The sequence below is a fragment of the Phocoena phocoena genome, chromosome 14 (genome assembly GCF_963924675.1).
Source record: "Phocoena phocoena chromosome 14, mPhoPho1.1, whole genome shotgun sequence".
NCBI lineage: Eukaryota > Metazoa > Chordata > Mammalia > Artiodactyla > Phocoenidae > Phocoena > Phocoena phocoena.
Genome location: NC_089232.1, coordinates 65,179,853 through 65,207,301, shown reverse-complemented (window position 1 = coordinate 65,207,301; position 27,449 = coordinate 65,179,853). Strand labels below are relative to the sequence as shown.

General features: G+C 46.0%; 1 protein-coding gene across 2 annotated transcripts in view; it reads right to left on the bottom strand.

Moving 5' to 3' along the window:
- XDH (xanthine dehydrogenase) overlaps nucleotides 1-27,449 on the bottom strand; it is a 59,668-nt gene that overhangs the window by 14,742 nt on the left and 17,477 nt on the right. The window contains exons 8-24 of one of the 2 annotated variants that reach the window (XM_065890611.1): nucleotides 27,254-27,343; nucleotides 26,034-26,175; nucleotides 23,761-23,853; nucleotides 23,023-23,174; nucleotides 21,676-21,769; nucleotides 19,948-20,057; nucleotides 17,641-17,825; nucleotides 16,115-16,289; nucleotides 14,633-14,716; nucleotides 12,646-12,815; nucleotides 10,884-11,007; nucleotides 9,087-9,206; nucleotides 8,511-8,607; nucleotides 7,402-7,526; nucleotides 6,279-6,412; nucleotides 5,781-5,868; nucleotides 4,456-4,542 (exon numbers count right to left, since the gene is read on the bottom strand). In XM_065890611.1, coding sequence (XP_065746683.1) covers nucleotides 4,456-4,542; nucleotides 5,781-5,868; nucleotides 6,279-6,412; nucleotides 7,402-7,526; nucleotides 8,511-8,607; nucleotides 9,087-9,206; nucleotides 10,884-11,007; nucleotides 12,646-12,815; nucleotides 14,633-14,716; nucleotides 16,115-16,289; nucleotides 17,641-17,825; nucleotides 19,948-20,057; nucleotides 21,676-21,769; nucleotides 23,023-23,174; nucleotides 23,761-23,853; nucleotides 26,034-26,175; nucleotides 27,254-27,343 — 2,070 coding nt within the window. The remainder of the gene's footprint in view (nucleotides 1-4,455; nucleotides 4,543-5,780; nucleotides 5,869-6,278; nucleotides 6,413-7,401; nucleotides 7,527-8,510; nucleotides 8,608-9,086; nucleotides 9,207-10,883; nucleotides 11,008-12,645; nucleotides 12,816-14,632; nucleotides 14,717-16,114; nucleotides 16,290-17,640; nucleotides 17,826-19,947; nucleotides 20,058-21,675; nucleotides 21,770-23,022; nucleotides 23,175-23,760; nucleotides 23,854-26,033; nucleotides 26,176-27,253; nucleotides 27,344-27,449) is intronic. The other variant, XM_065890612.1, reaches the window with a different exon arrangement.

The window sequence follows — 27,449 nt, the reverse complement described above, 5'->3', positions numbered from 1 at the left end:
CTACCTGCTAAAATCCCCATTCAGCTCCCACATGGAGGAGCCCCTCCCAGATCTTCTAGTTGGAACTGATCACTTGCCTCTTTTAAAAAATTGGTGACTTTATTCTCATTAAACTTGCACTGCAAATAGTTTAAAGAATCAAATACTTCCATAAGCCGCGTTATACAAAACAGCAGCTGCCTCCACTTTCTTCCTTCCACTCCCCAGAAGCAACCACTTATTCTTTGTCAGCTATTTACATTGTCTTCCACATCTCTAAATAATGTTTATATTGCCACTTCTTGACTTGTTCAGTTTTAGACTTTTTATACTGTTTTCCCATCATGGAAAAGGAGGATTTAGTTCCCGCCCAGCCCCCTTTCTCTACATATACACCAGCTTCCTATCTCGCCTCGTCCTTGTATAGTTACACTTTCTTCTCATCAACTGTCCATTTAATCATTCTGTAAACATCACTTACAGCTGAACCATGTAGTTATACTAGGTTTACTTCTCTTTCTTGATAATATTTCCCCCTTTGGAGTTAACAATTATCTTTATTTTTTTCATTTGCTTCATTTTCTATGCACATATTACTACAAATTTGTTTTCAATATGTTCAAACACATTTGATTTTCTATTAATCTCATCTTTTTGAAGAAATTGTTTCTGGAGCCTTCTGGCCAACTTCAATTTAAATTGGCAGCCCCTAGGCTTCTGTTCAGCTGTCGCCCAGGGGTTTTCCCCTCACATTCATCCCAAGGATTCCCTCTGCCTCTCTCCACATTGAGTCTCCTGTTTCTAGATCCCATGTCTTCCCTTTTCTTAGTTTTACACCCTTATATGATTGGAGTACAACCGTCAACATCTTCCCAAAAAGTGTATATCTAAAGGTACATTTCTGAGAACTTGCATGTCTGAAATGTCTTTATTCTACTCTCACCCTTAATTCATGATTTGGCTGTATACAAAATTCTAGGTTGGCACTAAGTTTCCCATTTACCCTCAGCATTTTGAGGGCATTTTACTAGTGCATTCTAGCTCCCCAGTATTGAAAAATCCAACCAATGCCTTTCCAACTCTTGGAATGAGTTCCGTTTTTTTTCCTCCCTGAAAATTGTAAAATCTCCTTTGTGCTCAGGTTTCTAAAATTTCACAATAATGTAAATTAGCATAAGTCTATCTTCCTTTATTGTGCTGGTTACTGGATGGGCTCTCTTAATCTCAAAATATATGCCCATCAGTTTTGGGAAATTTCTTGAATTATTTCTTAATAGTTTTCCTTCTCTCTCTTTTTTCTATTCTTTCTTTCTGAAACTTCTATTATTTGGATCTCCTGGACTGGTCCTCAGATTTTCTTGTATTTTCTTGCTATTTTTCCCCATTGTTTTCTCTTTTTTTAAGAGAGCACCTCAAGCTTCTTTCAACCCTCTGCTTTCACAGTTTTAATTCACAAGGCTTCATTTTTATTCTTAGACTGCTTCATTTTTATAGCATCCTGTTCTTTCTTTAAAGTGTGATAACTCATCTCTCTGATGAGCTAAATGGTAGCTTTTGTTTGTTCGTTTCATTTTGGCTTTAATTTACTTCCCCATTTATAGCCTCTTTCCCACAGGTTGCTTTTGGGGGTCTTTGATTTTTTTCAGTCTTAGTCATCCTAGATGATTTTTATATGTCTCAGTTCCATTTTTGCTTTCCCTTAGCACTTTGTCAATTGTACTTCATCTTATCTTTTATTATCTGTCTCTCCCACCATACTGTGACCTTCTAGAGGGCAGAAACAGTGCCATATTCTTCTATATGTCGTCACCCTAGGGGCTTGATAAATATTTGCTGGATTGAATTTTAACACTTGTAAAATCTTTGGGGATAAGTCCTATATCTTTTTCAACCTGATTTTCTTACAACACCAAGAAGCAAGTGTTATATTTGGTGAGACTACCAGAAATGTTTTCTTTTTTGAACAGCTTCCTACACTAGATCTGAAGTATAACGTTTCCTAATTGAGCCAATTAGAGAAGCCCTTAGATTCAAAGTGGGAATAATGGGGAACTTCTGCTTCTCCTGAAATGTTTGACTTCTTTTTTAACAAGAATCTATGCATATATTACTAATATGGTTATAAAATTAAGATTTAAAAAACTTAAAAGGTAGTACCACCAAGGTAACTTGGTTAATTTTCAAAATGACAAAAATATATGCCATATGAGAAGGTTCAAAGCAGCATTATCCATAAAGCTAAAGACTGGAAACAACCCAAATGTCCTTAAAGTGGTGAATGGAAAACAAAGAATGGTCTATTCATACAATGGAATATTCTTCACCAATAAAAAGGAATGAAGGAATGATCCATGCTAAAACACGGGTGAACCTCAAAAACATTATTCTGAGAGAAAAGAAGCCAGACAAGAAAGACTACATAGTATATGATTCCGTTTATATTAATTGGCCACAAAAGGAAAATCTGTAAAGACAGAAAGTAGATTAGCAGTTGTCTGGGCCTGAGGGGTAGGAACAGGAGTGACTGCAAATGGGCATAAGAGATAATTTTGAGGTGATTGAAGTGTTAAAAAAACTGGATTGCAATAATGGTTGCCTGACTCCTTAAATGTACTAAAACCGTTAAATTGTAAAACAGTTGACCCTTGAAAAATATGGTTTTAACTGCGTGGGTCCACTTATAAGCATATTTTTTCAATAAAGATATTGGACATTATTTTGGAGATTTGCAACAATTTGAAAAATTTCACAGATGAACTGAAGAGGCTAGAAATACCAAAAAATTAAGGAGAAGGTATGACATGAATGCATAGGATATATGTAGATATTAGTCTATCCTTACATAGGTATAACGTAAGTGATCTTAAATATAAAATAATATGTTAGTTTTCTTACTGTTTTATAACTTTGCTTTCAGAGAATTATATTACTGTTCAGTATGCCCCTCTCCTGTAATTGGAGAAACTGCCTCTCAGCCTATCATCACAGGGAAGTGGGTTTTTAAAAATGTAACCACGTTTCCAGTACTATATTATGTCTATGACTGTAATCATATACTATATGCCATAAAAATTACTGTATGTCATAAAACTTTTATAACGATTCATTCATTAGTGTATAGGCTAGGCTATCCTGAAGCAATCGTATTGCTTTATGGTAGCCCAGTGTAATCAACACGATTGCTTCAGGATAGCCTAGCCTATACACTAATGAATGAATCGTTATAAAATACTGCTGCTTCTCCGTTATCAATGCATGAATCACTGTATCTGTAAACAAACATGAATTTCTCTTTCACATTATCTTTTCATTGTTGATGTCTAGTGTTAGTAATTCAAATAACATCTACAGTGTTTTGTATCACATAAGATAATATTGATGTAGGTACTTACAGACAGATGGTTCATCCTATAAACAGATTATGTAAATTTACAGTATCGATAAATATAGTACAGTACTGTATTTTCTTCTCCTTACGATTTTCTTAAGAATATTTCCTTTCCTCTAACTTATTTTATTGTAAAAATACATATATAATACATATAACATATAAAATATGTGTTATTGGACTGTTTATGTGATTGGTTATGTTTCCAGTCAACAGTAGGCTATTGGTAGGTAAGTTTTGGGCGAGTCAAAAGTTATACACAGAATTTTTTTTTTTTTTTTTTTTTGCGGTACGCAGGCCTCTCACTGTTGTGGCCTCTCCCGTTGCGGAGCACAGGCTCCGGACGCACAGGCTCAGCGGCCATGGCTCATGGGCCTAGCCGCTCCGCGGCATGTGGGATCTTCCCGGACTGGGGCATGAACCCATGTCCCCTGCATCGGCAGGTGGACTCTCAACCACTGTGCCACCAGGGAAGCCCAACACAGATTTTTGACTGTGGGGTTGGGGGTGGTGCCCCTAATGCCTGCGTTGTTCAAAGGTCAACTGTCCTTCAAATGGGTGAACTTTATGTTATGCAAACTATATTTCAATTAAATTATTTTTAAAAAGGTAAATCAAGTCATTATTTAAAATTCAAACATCACAAAAATGCATAATATAGAAAATGACAGTTAGTACCCCCCTTAATCCCACCCAGTCACTGTTTGGAGTATGGTCTATCAGACTTCTGTCATGCATATCATTAAACACACACACACACACACACACACACACACACACACACACATTAGTATTACATTCAGGCACTCAATGTCACCATACTATACATAAAGTTTTGTAACTAACTTTACTTGCTTGGCAAAATATCCTGTACCAGAAGGATGAGTTTCTAGTCAGATAAGTAATATGATCACTTCCATGCTTTAGAGAATAACCAAGGATGGAGAACCTGAAGGTGGGGACCAAGTAGGAGGCTATTGCAACAACAGGCAAGAATTGAGGAGGCCTATTCCCACGTGTGCAAACATGCTATGGGGCACACCCGTGACCTCCCAGTCACCCCGGATGCAAGGGCACGTCCTACATACACCGAGAGAGAGGTCCTGGCTGTTCCCGGCATTGCTGTAGTGATCCACCTCCAGAGCCACAATCTTCCCCGTCTTCATGAAGCCAACCTGAAAAAAAGGAGAGTGAGTTCTCAACTGTCCCCTTCCTTTGTCTGTCTCTAGCCATCTCCTCCCACTTACGCTACCTGGAGAAAACAGAAAGAATAAGACATCCCACCACAAAATAAAGTCAAACTTAAGAGATCACCAGACCTCACAGGTGAAGAAGAGAGGAACCAACATCTCCCCAGTGATGGATCCTGGACACCCCTTCTCCCTACACTCCTCCTTCTTCCTCCCTACTCCTGGCTTCTGGTTCTACCAACGGAAGTGAGAAGGTAGAAGAAAGAACACTGGTCATGACAGGTCAGGGAGGGGAGGGCTGAGAAGAGAAACTAGGAGAGAAACTGGAGACTCCCTCACAGCTTTTGGCCAGAAGACAGCAAAAGTTACACCTTGCACAAGCATGAAAGTGCTTTCACATCCCCAACCTCGTGTAAACTATCTAAACAAACCCTGACAGGCCATCTCATGAGTGAGGAACCTGAAACCCCACAAGACCAAGTTACTTTCTTGGAGCCCACAAAAATTTGGGAATAAGAGAAATGCAATCCCTTTTGGTGAGTTAAATCATGGACTAAAGTCAGAAGAGGCCAAAGAGGAGATGTTCAAAGCCAACGTGTGGAGACAGAGGGCTCCCAGGTTTATAGCACCAGACTGGGACCTGTAAGGTTCTACTGGTGTGTAGAGGGGAGGATGCATGGTCAGAACAGTAGTTGGTCATCCACAGAAGCCCAGAAAAGGGACAGTCCCACAGGGTACTTGGGTAGTGCCCAGCCATACGTGTTCTGGCCGAGCAGGCACCCTAACAGCTTATACCTGACCAGGCCCCTGGAAAGTTGTATTTCTCACTGGAGATTCCTAAGTGGTCATTCTGACTTTGACATCAGGCTGTAAACACATTAACATTAGGCCATCCTGTGGGATGGATTTACCCCAGATCTGCTGACAACTCATGTTTCCGAGCCTGAGTGGACAAGGACCAGATTTGGACCCCAGCAAATTCACAGACGTCACGCACAGCGTCCTGTGGCATCTCTTGGGAAGTGGCCTGCCAGCCTCCCCCAGGATCACCCTCCTATGTTGCTGTTGGTTGATTTGAATTTCTCTCCTTGTTATTCCTTCTTTGAATTTCTATAGGCAGTCATGACAAAAGTCAGAGGGTATCCCAGGATCCCTGAATCTTTATCCCCAGTTTCCTAAGCAGAGGGCACTGCCCACCCGGCACAGCCCCCGACATCTAGAACCTTGTATCTGGCCAAGAAGGGGTGTCTGCCGCCAGTTATCAGCATGTCCTCATCACGGTCCAGCATGCAGCGCACCGGGTAGCCAGTCCTGGGGGAGGTACCAGAGTGTGAGAAACCTCTACAACAGCCCAGCCCTGTGAGTCTCAGGGATAAAAACAGCAAGGAAGCCTTCTTTCTCCACCTGGTACACTGCACTGCTTCGCTCTTTAGACACTGTGCTGGACAAGGTGGGGGACATCCAGGTGTGGGGTATGGGGTGTGGAGTGTGTCCTTGCCATTGGGGTCCTCACAGGTAGGAGAGATAGGACATGGACACATGCATTTGAATACAATGAACCAGGTGATATTGCCCTCACCCCTATGCCCACGAGTTCTAAAAACCGAGGGCTGTGAAAATTTGAAGCAAGGGGAATCTACTTCCCAAAGGGGGGAATCCAGGAAGCCTCCCTGGCAGAGGCAGCCTTATTCCTCTTCCCAGAGCCCACTGGGGGAACTCACTTGTATGCAGCCAGGGCCACAGCCACAGTCATCACGATGCCCCGGGTCTCCTTCCCTCCAAAGCCTCCTCCCATTCTCTTCACTCGGACCAGAATTCGGTTTACTGGAACCCCCAACATTTTTGCAACAAAGGACTGTGGGCAAAAGAACAAAATCCTCCCAGTGAATGCATATGCCACCTGGACTTACTTCAGGCCTGACCCAGAGCCTACCCGACACACAGAAGCCTAATTACTGCTATGAACTCTGAAATTCCTTGATTCGAGAATCCCCCTCCTGTCCCAGGGCAGCCCTTGGGTAGTGGTGCCAGGGTCTGGCGCACATCAGTCACTGTGCACTGAATTCAGACACTCGGTTTTTTTTGTTGTTGTTGTTGTTGTTTTGTTTGTTTTGTTTTCTTCTTTTTTTTTTTTTCTGCGGTACGCAGGCCTCTCACTATTGTGGCCTCTCCCGTTGCGGAGCACAGGCTCCGGACACGCAGGCTCAGTGGCCATGGCTCACGGGCCCAGCCGCTCCGCAGCATGTGGGATCTTCCCGGACCGGGGCACGAACCCGTGCCCCCTGCATCAGCAGGCGGACTCTCAACCACTGCACCACCAGGGAAGCCACCAGACACTCATTTTTGACCAGAGGGGTGAGCAGCTGTTCACAGCCTACTTTCAGAGCCAAAATTCATTCCATTTGGCCAGGAACTGGTGGGTCATGAGGGTAAGACCAGCTGCCCAAAACACTGGCAACCACTGTCCTATTACATGCAATAGAGAAATGAGGAATATTTGAGCCACTGCAGCTAATGTAGTGGTCCCCATGGCTCTCACTTAGCACAACCCCTTCATTTAACAGATGAGAAAACTGAGCCAGATATGATCTGACCAAGGCAATACAGCACTGGAATGATAAAAGCTAAGATTTTCTAGGCTCTATCCAAGTTTTAAAACTCATCTAATCATTACAACGTCCTGGGCAGGCCCCATTTTATAGATGAGAAAGTTATATAACAAGCTCAATGACACCAGCTTGTTGGTGACAGGGCCTGGCTTCGAACCACTATCTTCACATCCCCTCCTGGATCAGCCCATGTCTCCCTCTTCCCCGGCCCCTTATTGACCCACCGGACACCTACCTGAGTATTCATGGTATTCTGTGTGGACACAAAGAGCTCCATCTCCCCTGCCTCGCCTTTCGGGACAGCAATGGCACAGTGAGTCTCCAGATAGAAATGCTCTTGGCCACCAATGTACAACTCGCCTGGAGAAGCAACAAGACTCCCCACAGTGAGCCCGATGCTGCAGAGGCGGTGAGTTTGCTTAAGGAGAGAATGTACTCATGCAGGGCCCTGTGCAGTTACCAGCTGTTCACAGGTAACCTTTCAGTTCCCCAACTGGGATGGAAAAGGGTCTCAAAGTCTTAGCCATCTGGGAGCTGAACCCCCGCACGCTAATGAAGAGATCAGAACGACACTGAAATGCATCAGGTGTGAAGCTCCCTTCCTGCTGCAGCCAGCGGAAATGAAAGCTTTTTAGACTATCATTGTAAAATTTTGGAAAAAGTAAAAAAGGAATTAACAGATGTGATTCAGAAGCTGAAAATAAACAGCATCTCCCAGACCCCAAGCTGTCAGTCCAGCTGGATAGCTGGCATACTAGTAACTTAGTGATGTACAGAAACCAATGTAGAAAACCATCCCCAAAGGGGGCTGATAGGCAGCCTTGCTCTGGGGTGAGAGCTCTGGACCTAATTTCCCAGTGTGGGAGGGAAAGGGGGAGGAGAGGAGAGAGCACTAGCTGGAGATGGGTGAAGACTGCCTTCAGGCAGACGGGGAGGACCAGACGTCTGTGTAACCAGAGGCTGGGCAGACCCAAGACTGGTCAGACATCTGTGACCCTTTTTTTTTTTTTTTATAGTCTTTATTGGAGTATAATTGCTTTACAATATTGTGTTAGAGACATCTGTGACCCTTATCTTCCCTAGACAGTCTTCCAAATCCAACACATTATAATGTCTCCAGAACCACTTAGGTATGTCCCAGTCTAGAGACAGGAGAGTAGAGATTAAGATGCTTAAGTTCTTTCCCAGCCACCTGTCTAGTATTTTGTTGCAAACAACAGAGAGACTCTTCTGTTAGGAAATGTCAGGAAATCACTCCCTTGCTCCAGGGCTCAGGTACAGCTCTTGAATTTAACTCATAAACCAGGGCCACCCCATTCCCACTGCTGCATCACGCGGCCATACCTGAAACAACATTATCTGCTTCCGAAAACCCCTTCTTGAGGTCTCCTTTCTCAATCTTCAGCTCAGATCCATAAAAGGAATTGTTTTTTATAGCATCCTGAGGATTAAAACGAAGCTTCAGTGACTTGGCTTTAAAGGACGGAAGGTGGCTTAAAGGGATTGGGGAAGAGAAGCTCTTGGAATTATTACCTCTCTCTTCCCACATAAGTCACACAGCCATCTCTGTAAGTTTCTTATATAGACTTAAAGCTCAATTGTAGCCCAAGGTGTCCTATTTCTGTATTTCATTAGATATAGACATACAACCCTGGATCTTGAGGAAAGCAAAGAATACCTCAAGGAACCAGCTGGAGCTGAAATTGGGAAGGAAGAACTCAGCTTGGCCATTTATGGACTGAGTCTAGGATCATGATGGGGAAGGATTCATAGGACCACACAATTGCAGGCTGGAGGAGATTTTAAAACTTATCTGGTCAGATTCCACCTGCTGTTTGAATCTCCTCTAGAGGATCCTAATAAAGGTGCCTCCAGGAACAGGTAGCCCTCCCCTCTCCAGGCAGCCCATTCCTCAGTTACCTCAATCGTGATAATGGCTGGAAGATCCTCATAGGTGACTTTCACTCCATGGGTGGCTCTCTGTGCGTGTTCTGGGGTGTCGGCGACCACAGCACCAATGACGTGCCCAACACAAGTCACCTAGGAGCAGAGCCAGATGGTTAAAGAACATAACATGCTCCTCATGAAGCAAATTATTTCTGATTGTTCAAAAAAGTAAAGGAAGTCTCACCCCCATAATTTTTTAAGGTACATTTAAGGAATGTCCTGAGGCCTCTTCATGTTCTTATCCTACTATTTGGGGTTATGTGCTTCTTCATAAGTGTTTAGAATCAGTAGAACTGGAATAGGACTTGGAGATAACTAGTATCTGATGGCAGCCTCTTGAGAAGCTGCCCAGGATAAAATGTGGTGATTGATTAGTGATGTCTGCCATGAGCAGCAGAATGGAAAGCACGGCACCATGAAGTACATCTGTCAACTCAGATCTACCCCAACACCCTTGTTCTTCATATTAAGAGATGGAGACCCAGATGGCAAGATCACAGTTGCCTCACTACTAGACTATGACTAAATCTTAACTCTTGACTTCCAGTTTTATTTTCTTTCTACCACTCTACTCTCTTTTATCTTCTGTTTCTCAGATTTATACCAAAAGTTTCTCAAAGGCAGCAATCATGTCTTATATTTCACCTAGATACCCCAAAGTGGTCATTCCCCAATACTGGTTCTTAGACACGATGACCTATAAACCAGTTTTTTTGGTTGTTAGATTTATAGAATAATTAATGATTATTGTTTTCTTTTCATTTAATAAATTCAGTTACTATAGAAACTTTATGGATCTCCTTCAGGGATAATTTTTTTCCAACATCCTTCCAAAAATAAACAAAAAAATTGTCCAACTCATCACTTTGGAAGATGAGATTTCTGACAATAGGAACCAATACTTAACATGTCTTGTCTCTGATAATTACCTCTTCAGGACCCGGTTAAGCTCTTGACTTAATTGGTTAGCCTAGTGGTTGTTGAACCTGGCTGATTCTCACTAACCATAATGCTAGTTATGGCTCTTGAAGTTTGTAAAGCAATTTGTCTGCTATCAAATGCTCTCCTTTGAGAGTCCTTGTGTCTCAGGGCTATAGTTTTTCATTCCCTCCTTCACTTTTAGCTTAATAATAAGTTGAATTTGTCCTTCGGCAACACCTATCAACCTCCAATTTGCAACATTTGATCTGTACTGGAATTATACAATGACTGACAACTATCCTACGAGTATATAGGTTTTTGTAGCAGCTGCCTTGAATGTTTGGAATTTTTTTTTTTTGGCAGAACTCCATATATGGTTGAAATCAATAGGTAAACTTTCATGTAAGTGAATTATCAATACACATAGTGGTGGTATTGTAATTGTAATTCCTATTCTGGTTGGTTTGTTTAGTGTATTTTTTATTTTCTTTTAATAAAGGAGTTTAATATTGTACACTTAAGAACCTGATTGTTTGTTACACTACAGTCACAGGCCTTTTTTTAATGCCACTTTGGCATGGAGTCATCCTACTACGTCTTATACTATGTACAAGCTGCAGCCATCGATGAAATAAATAAATAAACATTAAGTTAAAAGTAAAAGCGCTACCAGGCATATTCTATCCCTTTGCTGACTGTCCTGAATACTGGCTAATTGGATGATGGCCGTGATATGTGCAAATGTATAATCTTTTCAAGATCAGGGATTTGGAGGAAAAAACACAAATTAAAACTTAAATACTCATTCCACTAACTTCATATTTTTTTTTAAAAAAATCCAAGATGTACCTTATCCTTTGCAAAGACTGTCTCATCATTAAAAAGTCCAGTTTCATTACTCCCAGGAATATCATCAGCGGAGAGAAAGCAAACAAAGCCTGGCACCTTCCGAGCTTCTGAAATATCAATGGACCTGCAAGGAGGAGGAGGAATGTGAGGGGCCAGGGAGGAAAACAAGTGGAAGACCTGTCACCTGTCACCTGACTCAGTGATGAACTATGCTCTGCTTCTACCTGTGAATCAATAATTCTTTCCCAAAAGACTGTATAATAGAGAAAATTTCTAAAATATCTTCAGCTATACTTTTTTTTTTTTTTTTTTTTTTTGCGGTACACGGGCCTCTCACTGTTGTGTCCTCTCCCATCGCGGAGCACAGGCTCCGGATGTGCAGGCTCAGTGGCCATGGCTCACGAGCCCAGCCGCTCCGCGGTATGTGGGATCCTCCCGGACAGGGGAACGAACCCGTGTCCCCTGCATCGGCAGGCAGTGGACTCTCAGCCACTGCGCCACCAGGGAAGCCCAGCTATACTTTTATATCTTATAAATCTTGCTCCTTGTAGTTCCCCATCCAATCCCATCCATCCCTTCATAGGGAGAACAGATACTATCATCTAGAACAGGGATCTATACCCTCAAAGGGTCTATTGATAGAATTCAGGGATCCATGAACTTAAACGGGAAAACATTTTCATCTTAAAAAAAAAAAAAGACCCATTACCCAATTGGATAACTTTGTCTTCTTTTTGACAGTTTTTCCTCCACCCTAATGCTTCCCTTTTCTACCTCCTATCCTATCCTATCCTATCCTATCCTATTTTGCAAATGCTGATTAAATGCTTACCACGTGGAGGCCACTGTGCTGAGTGCTGTGGGAGATATAAGATGAATAGGACACGTTTGTCCCTATGGACCTTGTACAATGCCCTATTTTGGTCTCCAAGTACAAGAGAACCGGAAAGCATTTACTCTGGAGAGCTCCAATACCCACATCACAGCTAATACCTATCCAGATTCAGCACATTAGGGCCTTTGCTGTACCACTCAGTTTCCTCATCTGGAACATGGGGATAATAATATGACCTGCCTATAGGGTTGTGGCGAGGAAGAGATAAGGCCACATGTGTAAAATGCTTTAAACCAGGCTGCAGCAAATATTGTGTGACGTGAGTGTCTTTATTATCATCACCATCATCATCGAGGTAGAAATTCTTGCCATTTGGGCTCTCAAGGTTCAACAAATGGGTACACGTGATTATTCTCTGCTGGGTCCTTTGTGGACACTATCACTGATCCTCACAAAAGTACCCTATGGAGAAAATGAGAGCTTAAGCACAAGAGCCAAGGTCAGGTTGCTAAACACTGGAATAGGACGTCAATGGCAGGCACTCTAAGGCCTCCTTCTTCCCTTTGGTGCTGACTCAAGTTCTCCTGAAGATGTGCACTGAAGTTTAGCCCAATATCCACAGTGAAGATCTAAGAAAGGCCTTTCAGCAGCTCCTCATTGCTTTTCTGGCCAAGTGTAGTGTCCCTGTTCAGCACCCCAAGGCTTTCCTGATCTGGCCCCTGCCCACCTCTCCAATGTCATCCCCCCACCCTCCCAGCACCCCTGAGCCCCTCACGTCTCCTGTTTCTCTCCAGACTGGTTTTAAAAAGAGTTCCTGTGTTCCTCTCTGGACTGGGAGGCCCTGGAGGAGGCTTGTCGTTGTGGCATCTCCAGGGCCTGGCAGGTGTTCCCTGCACCCCCCTTCCCAGGTGTTTTTACTGCACGCACTTGATCTTGGCGTGGGCCCGGGTGCTGATGACAAGCCGGAGGAACAGTTCATTCTCGTAGCGAGGGATGTCATCGCAGTACACAGCCTCCCCAGAGGCCTGCAGGGCCGCGGCCAGGTGGGGCAGGGGCCGGCCCACCATGTCCTCCTCAGACTGACCCTTGGGCACTTCCTGGAACAACATGGCCACCAATCAGGCTGAGCTGCAGGGGACACTGTTCCCCTAGAGGCCCCAGGGAGCCATGGAGAGCTTCAGGCCAAAGCAAATGTGAGGAGTGAGAATGGAGGAGGCAGGCGGGGAACGGGGTGAAAGAAACAGAAGGCAGGTAAGAAGGCATTGAGAAGACTGGTCACAGTATCACTATACAGTCAGCCACGGGCATCTGCCCAGGACGCCCCATGGATACCCAAATCTGCAGATGCTCAAGTCCCTTATATAAAATGGGGCAGTATAGTTGGCCCTCTGTATCCATGGGCTCCACATCCACAGATGACGGCTGACTATATGCAGGAGCAAACAAAACAAGGAACCTAAATGTCCATTTGTTGAGAGCTGCGTAAATAAACTATGCTATGCTCACAGGATGGAATAACACACAACTGTCAAAAGATAGTTTTGAAGAATTTTAATTAGAAGGAAAGAACGCTCATGCTAAGTGTAAAAGCAGGACATACAACATTGTATGTGTGCGTAATGATTCAAAATTCTGTGGAAAATGTTATAAATATAGTACAGATATGTCCATATATGCATAGGAAAAAATGGAAAGAAGTATACAAACATAGAGTAATGATTTTCTCTTGGAGGTGAGATTTGGGGTGATTTTTATTTTCTTATGTTTTTCTACATTTTTCAAAATGTTCTAAAATGTATTCAGTTTATAATAAAACACTGTTTTGTGTGTTTTTTCAAAGTAATAATAATGATGGCTAGTAGTTATTGAGAGTTTACTATATACCAGGAACTACCTAAGCTATTCACTTTTATTAACCCGTTGAATCCTCAAAACCATGCCGTGAAACAGGGGCCCTCATTAGCCACATTTGCAACTGGGCATAACTAACTTGCCCAAGAGGCAGAGAGAGAAAGTAACTTGTCCAAGGTTATAGTTATGTGATAGCAGAGTTTGGAGTCAAGTGCTGGCAGTCAGGCCCAGAGTTTATGCTTTGGACCATTACAATCTAGATCAGGGGTCTACAAATCATTGACAATGGGCCAAATCTGGCCCACTCCCTGGTTTTTTTTTTTTTTTTTTTGCGGTACGCGGGCCTCTCACTGTTGTGGCCTCTCCCGTTGCGGAGCACAGGCTCCGGATGCGCAGGCCCAGTGGCCATGACTCACGGGCCCAGCCGCTCCGCGGCATGTGGGATCTTCCCGGACCGGGGCACGAACCCGCGTCCCCTGCATCGGCAGGCGGACTCTCAACCACTGCGCCACCAGGGAAGCCCCCACTCCCTGGTTTTACAAATAAAGTTTTACTGGTGCATAGCCACACACATTCATTTACGTATTGCCTCTTGCTTCTTTTGTGCTGCAATGATGGAGTTGAGGAATTGCAGCAGAGACTATGTGGCCCACAGAAATCCAAAACATTTACAGCTGACCCTTTAACTAATACCTCTCAAAAAATTACTGTTGATATAAATAGGGTTTTTAAAATTTTGTTTAGTTTACATGCTCAAGAGAACTCCTAGCTTTGCACATGAGCCCTGCAGAGGAACTAGAAAAAAACAAAATGGGGAAAAAATGCTTTTTAAGGAGCAGGTGAAGATGAGAGGAATCCCAAGAGAGAAATTTAGGTGACAAGGGGGGAAATGGCTTCATTCACATGAATATAATTCCCATTTCCTTCACTAGACATTTATGCACAATGGTAAGGAGCTTTAAGCACCCACATACAATGTGAGTTGGTCACTCACCAATGGTCAGCATCATCTGAGGTGCCCTGCAAGGGCCACTGATATTAGCTACACACAGTCTGTACTCACTTGGAAGAGCTGGATGTTGGCCGGAGGGTCTTTGTGAAAGAGTAAGGTGGCGCTGGAATAGGTGGGGTCCAGTTTACCACACTTCTGTGGAGACAAGATAACAGAGGTGATCATGACTATTTCTATCATTGGTCCCATTCTTGGTTGTTCCCAAGTGGTAAAAGTAACAACTTTCTCATCTCCTCATTTACTCTCCTGGTACTGGCTGGGTCTATCTCAACATCCGAACGTGGGCTCTGACAGCTTCTCTTCCCCCACCCCTGCACCCTACTTCCTCTGACACACCAAACCAAAGTTTCCCTCCTTCCTGCATTTATGCATGTTGCTTTCTCTGTTGGGAATATCCTTCTCCCTCAGTCTTCCTGGAAAAGTCATCCTTTTTCTCCTCAATTCTGTGGGAAATATTTAGTGGTAGGGGAAATTCTCATAGTATCATCTCGACAAAATTAAGGGGAACGTGAAGCTCTCTATGCAGCATGACACCAAATCTATTTAGAAAATGATACATCCAGATCAAAAGATAGGAAGATGATAGATATATAGATAGACAGATGGAAGGACAGATAGAAAGAGAGAGAGACATGGAGCAGACAAATAGGATGACAGACAGATGGACAGATAAACATAGGAAAAAAGATGAGAGAAATAAGGGAAAATATTAGCAGTGGCTTTATCTAAGATCTGAGAGTAATTTTAATTTTTTCTTTATACATTTCTGTATTTTCTAAAGTTTTCCACAAATTTATTACTTACATCATCAGAAAAAATTAACGATTACAAATGTTTATAAAAAGGGATCTCACTCTACTGCACCCACAGCCGTGAAGCCTTCTCTCCTTTGTGCCCCACCCCCCATTCCATCTCCTCAGTCGTCACACCAGGCTGACCTTTACTGATCCCGTTCTCTCCCACACTAGGCTCCCCGCTGCCCCCCCTAGTGCACACAGTACAATCTTATGATGTAATAGGTGCAAAATAAATACTTGCTGGCAAACCCATCTCAGGAGTTAGACTCTACCTCAACTAGCATCCTCTCCTGGATGCACATCTCCCCTGGCTGCAGTAGCCCCACCTCACGTTCTCATCACATCACATTCCCATTCTAACTACACAACCACAGCTGTATCAGCTACACTGCTGGAAGGATCGTCTGGTCTACCCGCCCCCAGATTTTTATAGCTAAGACATAGAAAGAGTGGTGACCTACTCAAGTTCTCACCTAAGGTAATGACACAGCCAGGACAAGAACCCACATCCCCGACTCCCAGCCCAGTGCTCTGCCTCTCAGCCACCCAGTTGGCTCCCATCTCCGTGTGCCTCCTTAGGCTGTGTCCCTGGTCCCTGCTCCTCTGTCCTTAGACATCCAGAGGAGAGGAACGTTTACCACCTGGTCCACGGCACTCTCCTACCCCGGCCAGCTTCCCAGATCCCTAAACACAAGTGCTGCAGGAAGTCTTTGCCTTGCCCAGGCCCCAAACTCACATCTTCTGAGTCCTCTTTGCCCAGCTTCTGCAACACTGTCAGGTAGAACTTGAAGAAAAAGCTGAGGGTGAGGGTGCGCCGGAACTCAATCATGCCACCTGGGGCGTCTGGGGACAAGGGCAACTCCTCCACCAGGCCTGCACACACGTCCTGCAGCAGCTTCTCGTTCCAGAACCTGCCAGAGAGCAGGCTGTGTGAGAGCACTCCCACCCAGCTCTCAGAATCCATTGTGTGAGTGGCTTGCACAGGGCCTTAGAGTCACGAACCTCAGCTCAAACTGTGGCTCAGATACTTATAGTTACGTGACTTTAGGCAAGTTACTTAACCTCCTTGAGCCTCAGTTTTCTCTTTTTTAAAGATAGATACAATTTTTTAAAGACCACAAAAATAATAATAGGTCAATCTATTGAGTTCCTATAATGTACTAGGTAATGTCCCAAGTGATTTATATGAAATGTCGTTTTCAACCTAAATTGAAAGGTATAGTCGGGAAAATTTTTATACTCATTTTACCAACGAGAAAACGGAGACATGGAAAAATTAAGTAACTTGGTTTATATTACCCATCTGTTAAGTATCGGAGCCAGGAATTGGAACCAAGGAACCAAACTCCAAAGTTAAGCTTTACCTATCCATATGGTTATTGTGAGGATTACATAGGACAGTGCCAGCAAAGTGCTTGGTACGACTGCTGCCACACAGTAGCCATAGTAATAGCAGTTGCTATAATAACAGCGTAGCAGCAGCAATACCAGTAGAAGTAACACTAACAGTGACAGAAGCAGTAATAGTAGTAGTGAAAGCAATAGTAATAGTAGTAGAAGCAGAAGTAATAACAGAAACAGGAGAAGCACCAGTAGTGATAGCAAGAGCACCAGTGATACTGCTGGTAGCAGAAGCAGCAGCAGCAGCAGTAGTGATACTCTTAGTAGTAATAGTGGCAGCAGCAGTGCTAGTTGCAATAGTAATAGTTGCAGTAACAGCAATAACAGCAGCGTTAATGGTAGCAGCAGCAGTAACACCAGTAGCAGTAATACTAGGAGTAACAGCAATAATGGTATATTAGTAGTAGAAGAGACAGCGGTAGTAGTAGCAGCTGTAATAGTGGCGGTAGCCACAACAGTAATATTAGTCATAGTGGCGGTAGCCATCGGAATGACAGCAATGGTAGGAGCAGGACAGTAGTAATAACAGGAGCAGAAATAATACGAGGAGCACAGCTGTAGCGACTGGAGTAGCAGAAGCAGCAGCAGTAGGAGCAATAGTAACGGCAGCTGTAGCTCCAGCAACAGGCAGAGATAGTAACAGCCGCAGTAGTCGCAATGCTAACAGTAGTACAGCAGCAGCAACACGATTCATAGTAATACCACCCGTGGCAGCAGAAATCACAGTAGTAGTAGTAGAAGCAGCTACAGCAGTAACGGTCGTAGCAGCAACGGTAATACTGCTGGTGGCCATCGTAGTAGCAGCAGCAGTGATAATATCAGTAGCACCAGGAGCAATTTTATTTTGCCGTTGGCTCTTACTTCAACAGCTGTTTCTGCGTGGTCTTGAGGGCCGAGATCGTCCTGTCCGCCATTCCACCATAGCAAAGGGCCAGCTCCTTTACCTGCGTGGTTCCTGGCTGGAACAGGACTCTCATGCCACAGGTCACCTTGGCTATGTCATCTTCCCTGCGGGAGGCCTGCTTGAATGCTGAGAAAAACTCACCCTGAAAATCACAGAAAAATCCCTGTTTCCTACCTTGTTTTGCAAGGACTGCAAATGGTGAGCCTGAAGCAGGGACACAAGGTGGGGTGAGGTGGCACGACCATCACAGAGCAGCCAAGAGCTGGTGGTGGAGGCCAACGATCGGGACATAACTACCACCTTTTCAGGAGAAGTTCCGGATAATGTTCCTGGAAGCTGGGAAAGGGCCAGGATTTCTGCCTATCAGTCTGGAAAATGGGAAATCAGGGACACAGGAGAACTGGGTGCTCTCAACCAAAGAGCAGGAGGGGGCAAGGTGCTTTCACGAAGGCTCCTGAGAGACTGCCGCAGCCCCACCACGGCTTCCCCATCCTGGTGCCTGGTATCATGTCCACCCGGCCTCCCCAGAGCTGTTCTGAAGGCTCCACTGGCCTGACCACCTCTCAAGCAGGTACAGTGCGATGCCAAAGGGTGTTTGAGACCCAGCATCAGATGGAGGTGTTTGTGGCTTCTGCAGATGCTCTCCCTGCCTTGTGTCTCCTACCAGTCTACTGGCTATGGTTAGAAATCTTGTTTCCTGAAAGAAAGACTCACTATGAAACAGTAGCTGCCTTTGTGCTTTGAACATACATTTCCCCCGGATCCAAGCCAATCTCTGTCATTGGAGATAGGAGGAGAGCGTGAGTTACTTTCCAGGTAAGAACCAGCTGTTTCAGGTTCTGCTCGAGGTCTGAACTCACCCCGGCACCACAAGTTCTGATGAATGTCACAGGTGGGAGGTTTAAGGAAAGGTTTATTGGAGAAACAAGGAGGCCCACTGTTGAGGTTCAAAATGGCCCCAGGCTTTTGTTGAAGAAGCCACGGAGACCCCTCCTAATGAGAAAGCTCGTCTAGATTTCTGATGTCTAACATGGCCCTGGGGCAATCAGCCCAGAGCTTGAACTCGGTTCTGGAGCAGAGGTTCCAGCCGCTCACTCCCGGGACTGTGCTTGCCCACGGCAACATTTTTCCCAGGGTTCATGCAGCGTCAGCATCAGGTCATCAGCTGTTCTTTCTTGAGCAAGACCTAATTCTGGGTATTAAAACCTCTTTTCATTTATAAAATGTTTTTTGTTAATGTCCCTACCTGGCAAAATAAAAACTGGGCAGTGCTACGCCTGTTTCCTCTTCCTTTCCCCACCTCATAATTAAAAAAAAAATCAAAATCTACTGATCTGTGAAATACCAGAACTCTGGGAATCCCTGTTCAAAATGGTCTATGAGGACAGGCTGGAAAATCATTAAGAAACCACTACAGGGATATAACTGCTTTAATTTAATTAGTATTCTCATGAAGGAGGTCAAAATCAGCAAGGGCAAAACATGCCTTGTAACACTCGCTAAAGCACAGGCTCTGGTAAACCCTTAATACTCTCCTTTACAGCTGGTTCCTGGCTCTCACAGATCACTTTTCTAAAAGGCCCACTGTGGAATGTGTAGGACAAAACCACACCAGCTCAAGACACCACAGGCCCCAAGGAACAAGAGCAAGGCGGCCAGAGGAGCCCAGACCTGCCCCAACAAGCCAGAAAACCCTCTCGTGAAGCAGAAATCCATCCAAGACAACACAGGGCAAGGTCAGGGAAAAAGCACCTTGTCAAGCCCAAGGTCAGCATGTGAGGACCTGAGTCACAGGTAGCTTCTCTACCCAGCATGCAAACTCCACACTTCATCATACCAAAACTGGGGCAGGGATACTCCACAAGTAGATGTGTTCTTGGAACTATGTCACTAGCACTAGCTGGTGATCTCCACCAGCTCCTGCATATCTGCCAGGAACCTTATGAATTCTTTCTTTTCAGTCTTCACAATAACCTGCACAGTCAGTAACATGGGCCCATTTTACAGATGAGGAAATTGGGGCTCAGAAAGATGAATGACTCACTCAGGATCACACATCTACCTCTCTGGTTTCACTGATTATGCCCTGTGCCCCCACATTACTCAGAGAGTAATATGGTTGGTTAAAGGCAATGTTCAGAGACAAGAACGTCGATGTTAAAGTGAAGAGACGCTAAGTTTGGTTCCCGAGGCAGGCTCTGGTCTCCCCGTCTGGAGCCTGGCAGGAGTAGGGGTGATTCAGGATGTTTCTGACAGCATCTCACCTCCCTGCTGTAGGGGATCTCAATGGAGAGCAGTATCTCCTCTGGACCTAGCAGGGTCTTTCTGTAGCCAGGGAAGAAGGTGTGATCCATCCGAACCGTTCTTCTGGTGCCTGTACAGAGGCAAGACAGAGAGGGACCAACGTGAGGAAAGCATAGGACAGACCACCAGTGGAATTCTCCATCCTGGTCTCTGATGCCCACAGTCAGAGGCAGTGGCTGGCAAGACGGGGGCCAAGGTGCTCCATTTGAAATCCTGAAGCACTGGTGTGCTGGTGACTGTTTAACAATCAGTTCTTTGAGAAAAAACCCTGATTCAAAGCATTTGCTAGTTTATGTGGTATAGATACTCCTACCACGGCCAACGCAAAGCTAAAAGAGCAAAATCGCTCAGTGTGACGTTGGAAGGAGGGTAGCAAAGAGTTGACACAGCAGACCTGCCCTCCTCTGAAAGTCCTGCTTACAAGGTTGGCCACTAGCTATCCTCTGGGGCCTTGGATTTCAGGAGAGTTCCCACCATTCCCTGATAAGAACGGCTCACTGGGCCCGAAATGTTTGTACACATCATATGGTTTAGGCTGAACACCTGACTTTCCTCCTGGGAGTCTGGACTTCTGGTACGTGCCAGGCAGAGTTACATGACCAGCCCCCAGTAAAAGCCCTGGGGGCTGAGTCTCTAACAAGTGTCCCTGGTAGACTACCCTTCACATGTGTTGTCACAACTCAACTTATTACTGGGGAGACTGAGCATGTCCTGTGTGACTACCCTGGGAGGAGGCCCTGGAAGCTTGTGCCTGGTTTCCTCTGCCTCATGCATCTTTTCCCTTTGCTGATTTTGCTTTCTATCCTCCTGCTGTAATAAGTCATAGCCATGAGTAAGACTCTACGCTGAGTCCTGTGAGGCTTCCTTGACCTCCTAAGAGTCATCAAACCCAGAGGTGGTCTTGGGGACCCTCCAACGAGGAAAGATGGACAGGAGTACACCATTATGCAGCATTTCCCTCTACAAATATAATAAATGGAAATAACCTCAAGGGCATAGACAACTGTAAAATGAAATAAAATAATTGGGAAATGGTGAATTTTGAGTACTTATTACCTTTGTGGTTTTTTTTTACGCAGTTATTGGAGTATAACTGCTTGACAATGGTGTGTTAGTTTCTGCTTTATAACAAAGTGAATCAGCTATACATACACATATACCCCCATATCTCCTCCCTCTTGCTTCTCCCTCCCACCCTCCCTATCCCACCCCTCTAGGTGGTCACAAAGCACCGAGCTGATCTCCCTGTGCTATGCGGCTGCTTCCCACTAGCTACCTATTTTACATTTGGTAGTGTATATAAGTCCATTACCTTTGTTTTTAAATATACTTTATTTCACTGTAAGGTTATATAGTTTAAGTTTTAATAGCTGCCATGTTTAACAAATGCTCAGATTCTCTGAAAACCTAGCAATCAGCTGCGGTGAGCAGTGTGCTCTGGCCCCAGCACACACCACTAAGTAAGGCATCTGGCTGAAAGGTCCTGTTGTGAATTCTTAATTAAGTGGTGGTCCAGCTCTCCTGGTCCCCAACCTGGGCACATCTCCCTTTGCAGTTGCCAGGGATCCAAACTTCAGGAAAGCTGCATCGTTGAACTTTGGGCTCTGCTTCTCCAGAAAGTGACCTATCTTGTGAGACTCCACCCCATCCCCAGCCCTCTTTCCTGACCACTGTATGAGGCAGCTCACCTCTGGACACGATAGTCAGCTTGGTCCCACTGGCCATGAACACAGGGTTGAGGTCGGAGACGGGGCTGGCTGTAATGATGTTCCCTCCAATGCACTAGGACAAGCAGAGAGAGCGTGTGAGAGAGCCCACCCCAGGAAAGCCCTGCTCACACAGCTGGCTCCCGAACGCACAGAAGGTGGGGGACACCTGCTGAAGGGAGAGCCCTGAGGTTCTCCACCCCTGTGGAGACACAGGATCAGCACAGTAAGAACTTGGGCATTCGGGCAACATGCAAGAGATTCCAGTGCCTGAGGTTGGCCCTCAGCTCTGAAATTTACCTGTTGGTAAACCGGGATCAGCCTTTAAAGTGTTTGTTTGATCGATTTCACCCAAACTCTTTCTGAAAGGGTTGATGTGGTTTATCACAGAGGCCATAGAGATTTAGTAAAAAAGAAATAAAAGGTAAAGATCAAGGAAAATGAGGAGGAAGGCTTAAGGATGAACAGTGTGTTCTAACTGAGCTTCCTTGGCAAAGAATGTAAGGAGAATCAGACACAGGGTTCCTATTATTAGAAAAGAGGAAGAAAACCAGTTGTTCCAGGGAAAAAAAAAAAAAAATCCTTCCCAGAAGTAGATTGCATCTGTGCTTGGGAACTCAGCAGAGTTTTCTGGGTTTATGTCTCCTTATCTGTAATCAAAGGAGGCAGGTGCCTGGGGTAGGGTGATGAGAATGGGAGTAGGCTGTTTTGCTTTGTTTCTTGTTCTAATTTAAAACAACAACAGCAGTGGAATGGGAGGGCCAGCTTTTCTCCCAACTCCATCAACAACTGTGAGACTGAAATGGCGCCAGGTGTGAGAACGCCGTCTGCAAACCCAGAATTTGGGGGCCAGTCTGAAGATTTATTACAAACAGTCAAGAGGTGGGCCTCTCCCTCCTCTCAGGGGGTCTACCTCTGGTTCTCTCCCCAGCTCTGAAAGGCAGTCCCCCTTCCTATTTCGGCTTCTCCCTAACTTATCTCTCATTCACCTGCTGGCAGCCTCGGCCAAGTCCAGGAAGAGGGAGGCAGGTGGCTCCAACCTCAGGGGTAAAGACTGAGTCACAGCGTGGGTGCTTCCAAGGGTGGCCCGCAGGCCACCTTCATCAGAAACACCTGTGGGGCTTGTTAAACCCTGACCCGTGGGCTCCACTCCAGACCTGCCGTCAGACGCTCTGAGGGTGGGGCCCAGGAATCTGCATTTTCAACAAACACCCCAGGCAATTCTAAGCACTTAAGTTTGACACCCATTGGGTCTGCAGCAGAGTCCAGACTAGCGCCCCTCGCCTTGCGATGAAAACGTGCATCCTGGGCCCCTAAATAGGGACTCACCGCCACAGACTTGACCTGCTTCCCGGCAAACCAGCGCAGCTGCTGCAGGACGCCTCTGAACACCTCTGTTTTCTGGGTGGGAAGCTTAGCAACCGCATCGAGCAGGGTCTTTTCCACAGAGTTCAGGGGGCAAGCGGCTCCAAAGGAGATACCTGGGAACACACGCTCGGAATGACAGCGATCCCCGTCACAGCTCGGAAAGCACTTCCATACACAGCAGCCCCAGTAAGGCTAAACCTGGACGCACATCCTTGTATGGATGAGGAAATTAAGGCCCAGAGAGGTCAAGTGACCTGCCCAATGCCACACAGCTAATAAAAGAGCCAGGACTCAACCCCAGGCCCGTTGACCCTACAACCAGAGTGCTCGTTTCTCTAAACCAGTGGTTCTCAACTCAATAAAATCAGATCTCTGAGGGTGAAGTCTTGGCATTTTTTTTTTTAAAAAGCACCCCAAAACTCCCCCCACCTACCCCCTATTTCCATGAGCGATTCTAACATGCAGCCAGGATAGAGAACAACTACGGAGAATCCCAAGCCCCTTGCCCGCTGGCACCCTACCATGGATGCTCCGAGGAGGAGAGCACTGAGGGTGCCCACTTTCCATGCAGGGCGGCTCCCAAAAATGCAGGCGGCAGCGGGAGCCAAAGAGGAGTCTTTCCTGGCACTCGTCATCCCCCCGCATGACCCACCTCCAGCATCCCAGACCCTCTGTGGGCTCAGGCAAACTTCCCCTTACCCTCCAGTCCATGCTCCACTGAATTCAGCTCAGGGATCCAGGTTGGGCAGATGATGACAGGAAAGAGCTGATTCTTAAACTTCATCTCAATGCCTGAAGAGAAACAAGAAGCCTCAAGTGGTCTGTTGTTTATCACCAGGGCATTTTCCCCCACCACTGCACACAGGACGGAGGACATATTCACGATCGTAACATGCTCCGTGGGTGACTTGGGGTGATTAGGGGTGCAGTGGACAAGATGTGAGAGTGAGTGCAGTTTCCGCACAGTCAGCCTGAAAGCTATGTCTTTCCCTCTCGAAAAAACCCGTCGGAATTCAAATAAGATGAACTCGAATTCGTGTGTGAGCATGTGTGCGTGCGTGTTTAATCACAATATTAGAAAAAGGGCATGAAAATAAGTCAGGAACGCTTGTAAGCACTTTACATATTTTAACTCAGTCCTCACAATAACACTATGAAATACTGTGATTTTCTCTGTTTATAGATGAAGAAACTGAGGCACAGGGAGGTTAAGTTTCTCGCCCAAATTACACAGCTAAAAATGGGCATATTTCAGTACCGGAGCAATTATTAGAATCGGGATGTAATAGTAATATGATATGAAAGTCTAACATTCAGACAAAAAAGGAAAATTGACTGAGAGAGAAAACTTCAGATTGGCCTCCCAGTCCCCAATATCTGTCTGAGTTCTTAAGGTGCATGGCTTGGTGGGACCGAATGTCTGTGTCTGGTTTCTGTCCTTCCGGTGAATCAAGTAAGAAACCTCTGCGAACAGACCTGCTTCTGTTCCTCAGACCCAGTTAGCACAGCACCTCTCCCAGCCCCGCCCACAGGGCTGTAGATGGAAAAGGGTAAGAAGGAAATGTCTGTGCATCAACCCCCCCCCCCCGCCCCTTTCCGGTGCCGTTGAGGGTCTCTGAAGGGAGGCGCAGGCTTTGAGGAGTCTGGCCTGTTTGAATATCAGCTCGTAGGGCAAAGAATGTAGATGGAGGCACTAAGTGGCTCATTTTGATAAGGGGTTCTCTATGACCCACCTCCCCCTACGTCATGGCGGTAGGTGGTTACACTGTGCGGAGTGCGTGTGAGGGAGGAGGTAGAGCTGTGGCATGGTCTTAAGCAATTATTTCTAACTTGGAGCTTATAATATCTTTGTGAATGCCTTTCTCTTAGAATCTAACTGAGCCCAGGACATTGTGTGACTCGTGGCGAGGAACGTGTCATATACCCAAGGACCCCAAATATTCTTCCAGCCAGTCATTCTCCACCTTAACTCATGGGACCCCGGGCCCTTGGGTCATGGCTACACAGGCCAGCCACTGTGGTCATATCACCTGAGGCACGTCTCACAGGCCACCCTGCCATCCTGATGTGTCACATTACTGCAGCAGGGGACTCTGTACAGCACCTGTGCTCACAAGGGTGGCCCAGCTCAGCACTTCACCAGCACAGACCTGAGCCAGGCCCTCCTCTCTGTGGCTGAAGAACCAACCAGAACCCAGGGCTCGGGGGGTCCCTCCAGAGCCAGAGCCAGGAGTCCCCCACAAGCTGGACTTGGCTGCTTAAAAGCATGTCAAGTTCCCCCAAACCAGGGTTCCTCTGAGGCAGACCTCGGCTGTGCCACCATCCTCTCCTTGGATCCCCACTGGGCTTGGGTCCAGCCAAGTGGAAACGGGCCAGGCCAGGTTTATAAATGGATGGAGACGAGCAGGGACCTGGGCACCTCTGCTCCTGTGTCTTCAAGGACCAAGCCCGAGAGCTGCACATCTGGTGTCTCCTTGACCTGTTCACGTACCGCGGGCCTCATGTCCCAGGTGGTGGCACCACACGGCAGGTGGCCACAGTCATGGACGACACAGCACAGTCACACTTGGACATCTCCTCTCCCGAGCCTTACCACATCACCCCCAGAAAAGGGAGGGCAAGAGAGTGACCTTTATGGAACCCCTAGTGTCCGTCAGGCACCGGTCCAGACACGTAAGCTACGTTGCTCCCTCCGCCTTTAGACTGGGAGACACTGAAGGGAAGGGGTCTGGTCCAGGTGATCTGGGTACCCCTGGCTCTCCCAGTGTACCCAGCGCAGAGCAGGCTCCCTGTCAGTGCTTACGGAGAACAGTCAGCAAGGAGTTCAGTGAGTACTCAGGACAACCCTTAGAGGAGGTGTTATTACTCCACATATGAAATGGGGAAGTGAGGGCAAAAGAGGACACACAGAGGACACACAGCCACAGGGGCTGAACTGGGCAGACTGGCCCAGGGCCACCCCGCGCCCTTACCAATCTCCGTGTTCCCCACCACCAGCTTGGCCTCAGGGTGCTGCGCTTTGAGGTCCAGCAGCTCGTTCAGGGCCGAGGCCTGGATCCAGGTCACACGCTCCCCTTCAAAACGCAGCTGCTTCTGCGGAATGTCTTTCAGCCTCTGGAAAATGAAGTTTTCTTACCGTGCTGCCTCTTCCTCCCCACTGCCATTCCCAGGGCCATCGCTTTAAGTTTGCAAGGGGATCAACTCTACTATGGATTTGTTTAATACTGAATTCAGATGGAAAATGCATGTCAGGGGAGAAGGGAGGGAGGACACCATGTATCGAGGCAGGAATTACGTTGCAGCTCTTTTATAGACATTATGTCACTTAGTCTTCAGAAGATCTCAGTGAAGGAGGCACTGTTAGTCTCATCTTTTACAGGTGAAGGAGGAAGCTGAGGATCAAGGTTATGGGACCTGCTGAAGGTCACTGCCGCAAGGTGACTTGAACTGTCCCACACTGTCTCCAGGAGGTACGGGAGGCGGATCAGAAGGGAATGCAATGGAAGGTTGGCTCTAGAGCATGAGGGGTGATGTGGGGCTGAGAGAGAAAACTCCCAAATCAAACTGATGGTTTTTCAAGGTTTCACAGAGAAAGATATGCTGGCGGTCTGCTGCAAAGCCGTTCTTTCTGGCCTGTTGAATTCATAAAGCAGCCTTCATGAGCTCACCACCCCCTGAGAAATCTGTACCTGAGAAACCTTGAGAGTGGCTTGATTATTATTATTATTATTATTTTGGTCACGATGTTGGAGTGAAGGAGCAGAATCACCAAGGTGAGAAAGTAGGCATGAGAGGTGTCCTTAAGACATGGCTGCAGGCCATGGATTGTGTCCTTTGAACACAGCTCCCTTTGTTTGTTTGTTTTGTATATAAATGGACTGCTAACAGAAAGAAGAATGGATTGCTTGAGGGCTTATACATGAGATTTAGCCCGGAGGTCACCAAATACTTCTGGAGCTCCTGTTACTGTACACAGCGTGCCAAAGGGATCCACTCCCTCAGAGTGACACGTGTGAGAAGGAGAGAAGTGTGGGTCCCTGTGGGAATATGTGGCACAGGGACTTGACGTTTGGGAGTTAGAGAAAGGAAGGGAAATTCAGGCTGAAATCTACAGGACGAGGAGGACACAAAGGCCCCAGTGGGTACGAGTGGGACCCAACAGGTCTCCAGGGGCTCGTGGGGCATCACCTACCAGCAACTCTGGGGGGAAGATGGGTTCCTGGGTGGGATCCAAGGGCATGAATTCCTCTGGGTTGAATAAAGATGGCGAGAGAGTGACCTGCTGGAAAAGGGGACAGATGAGTGATACACTGTCCCCTCCTTTAAAATGCCCCACAGGGCTGGCCTAGCCCTCTGTCCAAGCGAGCTCATCCACAGACCCCAGCAGG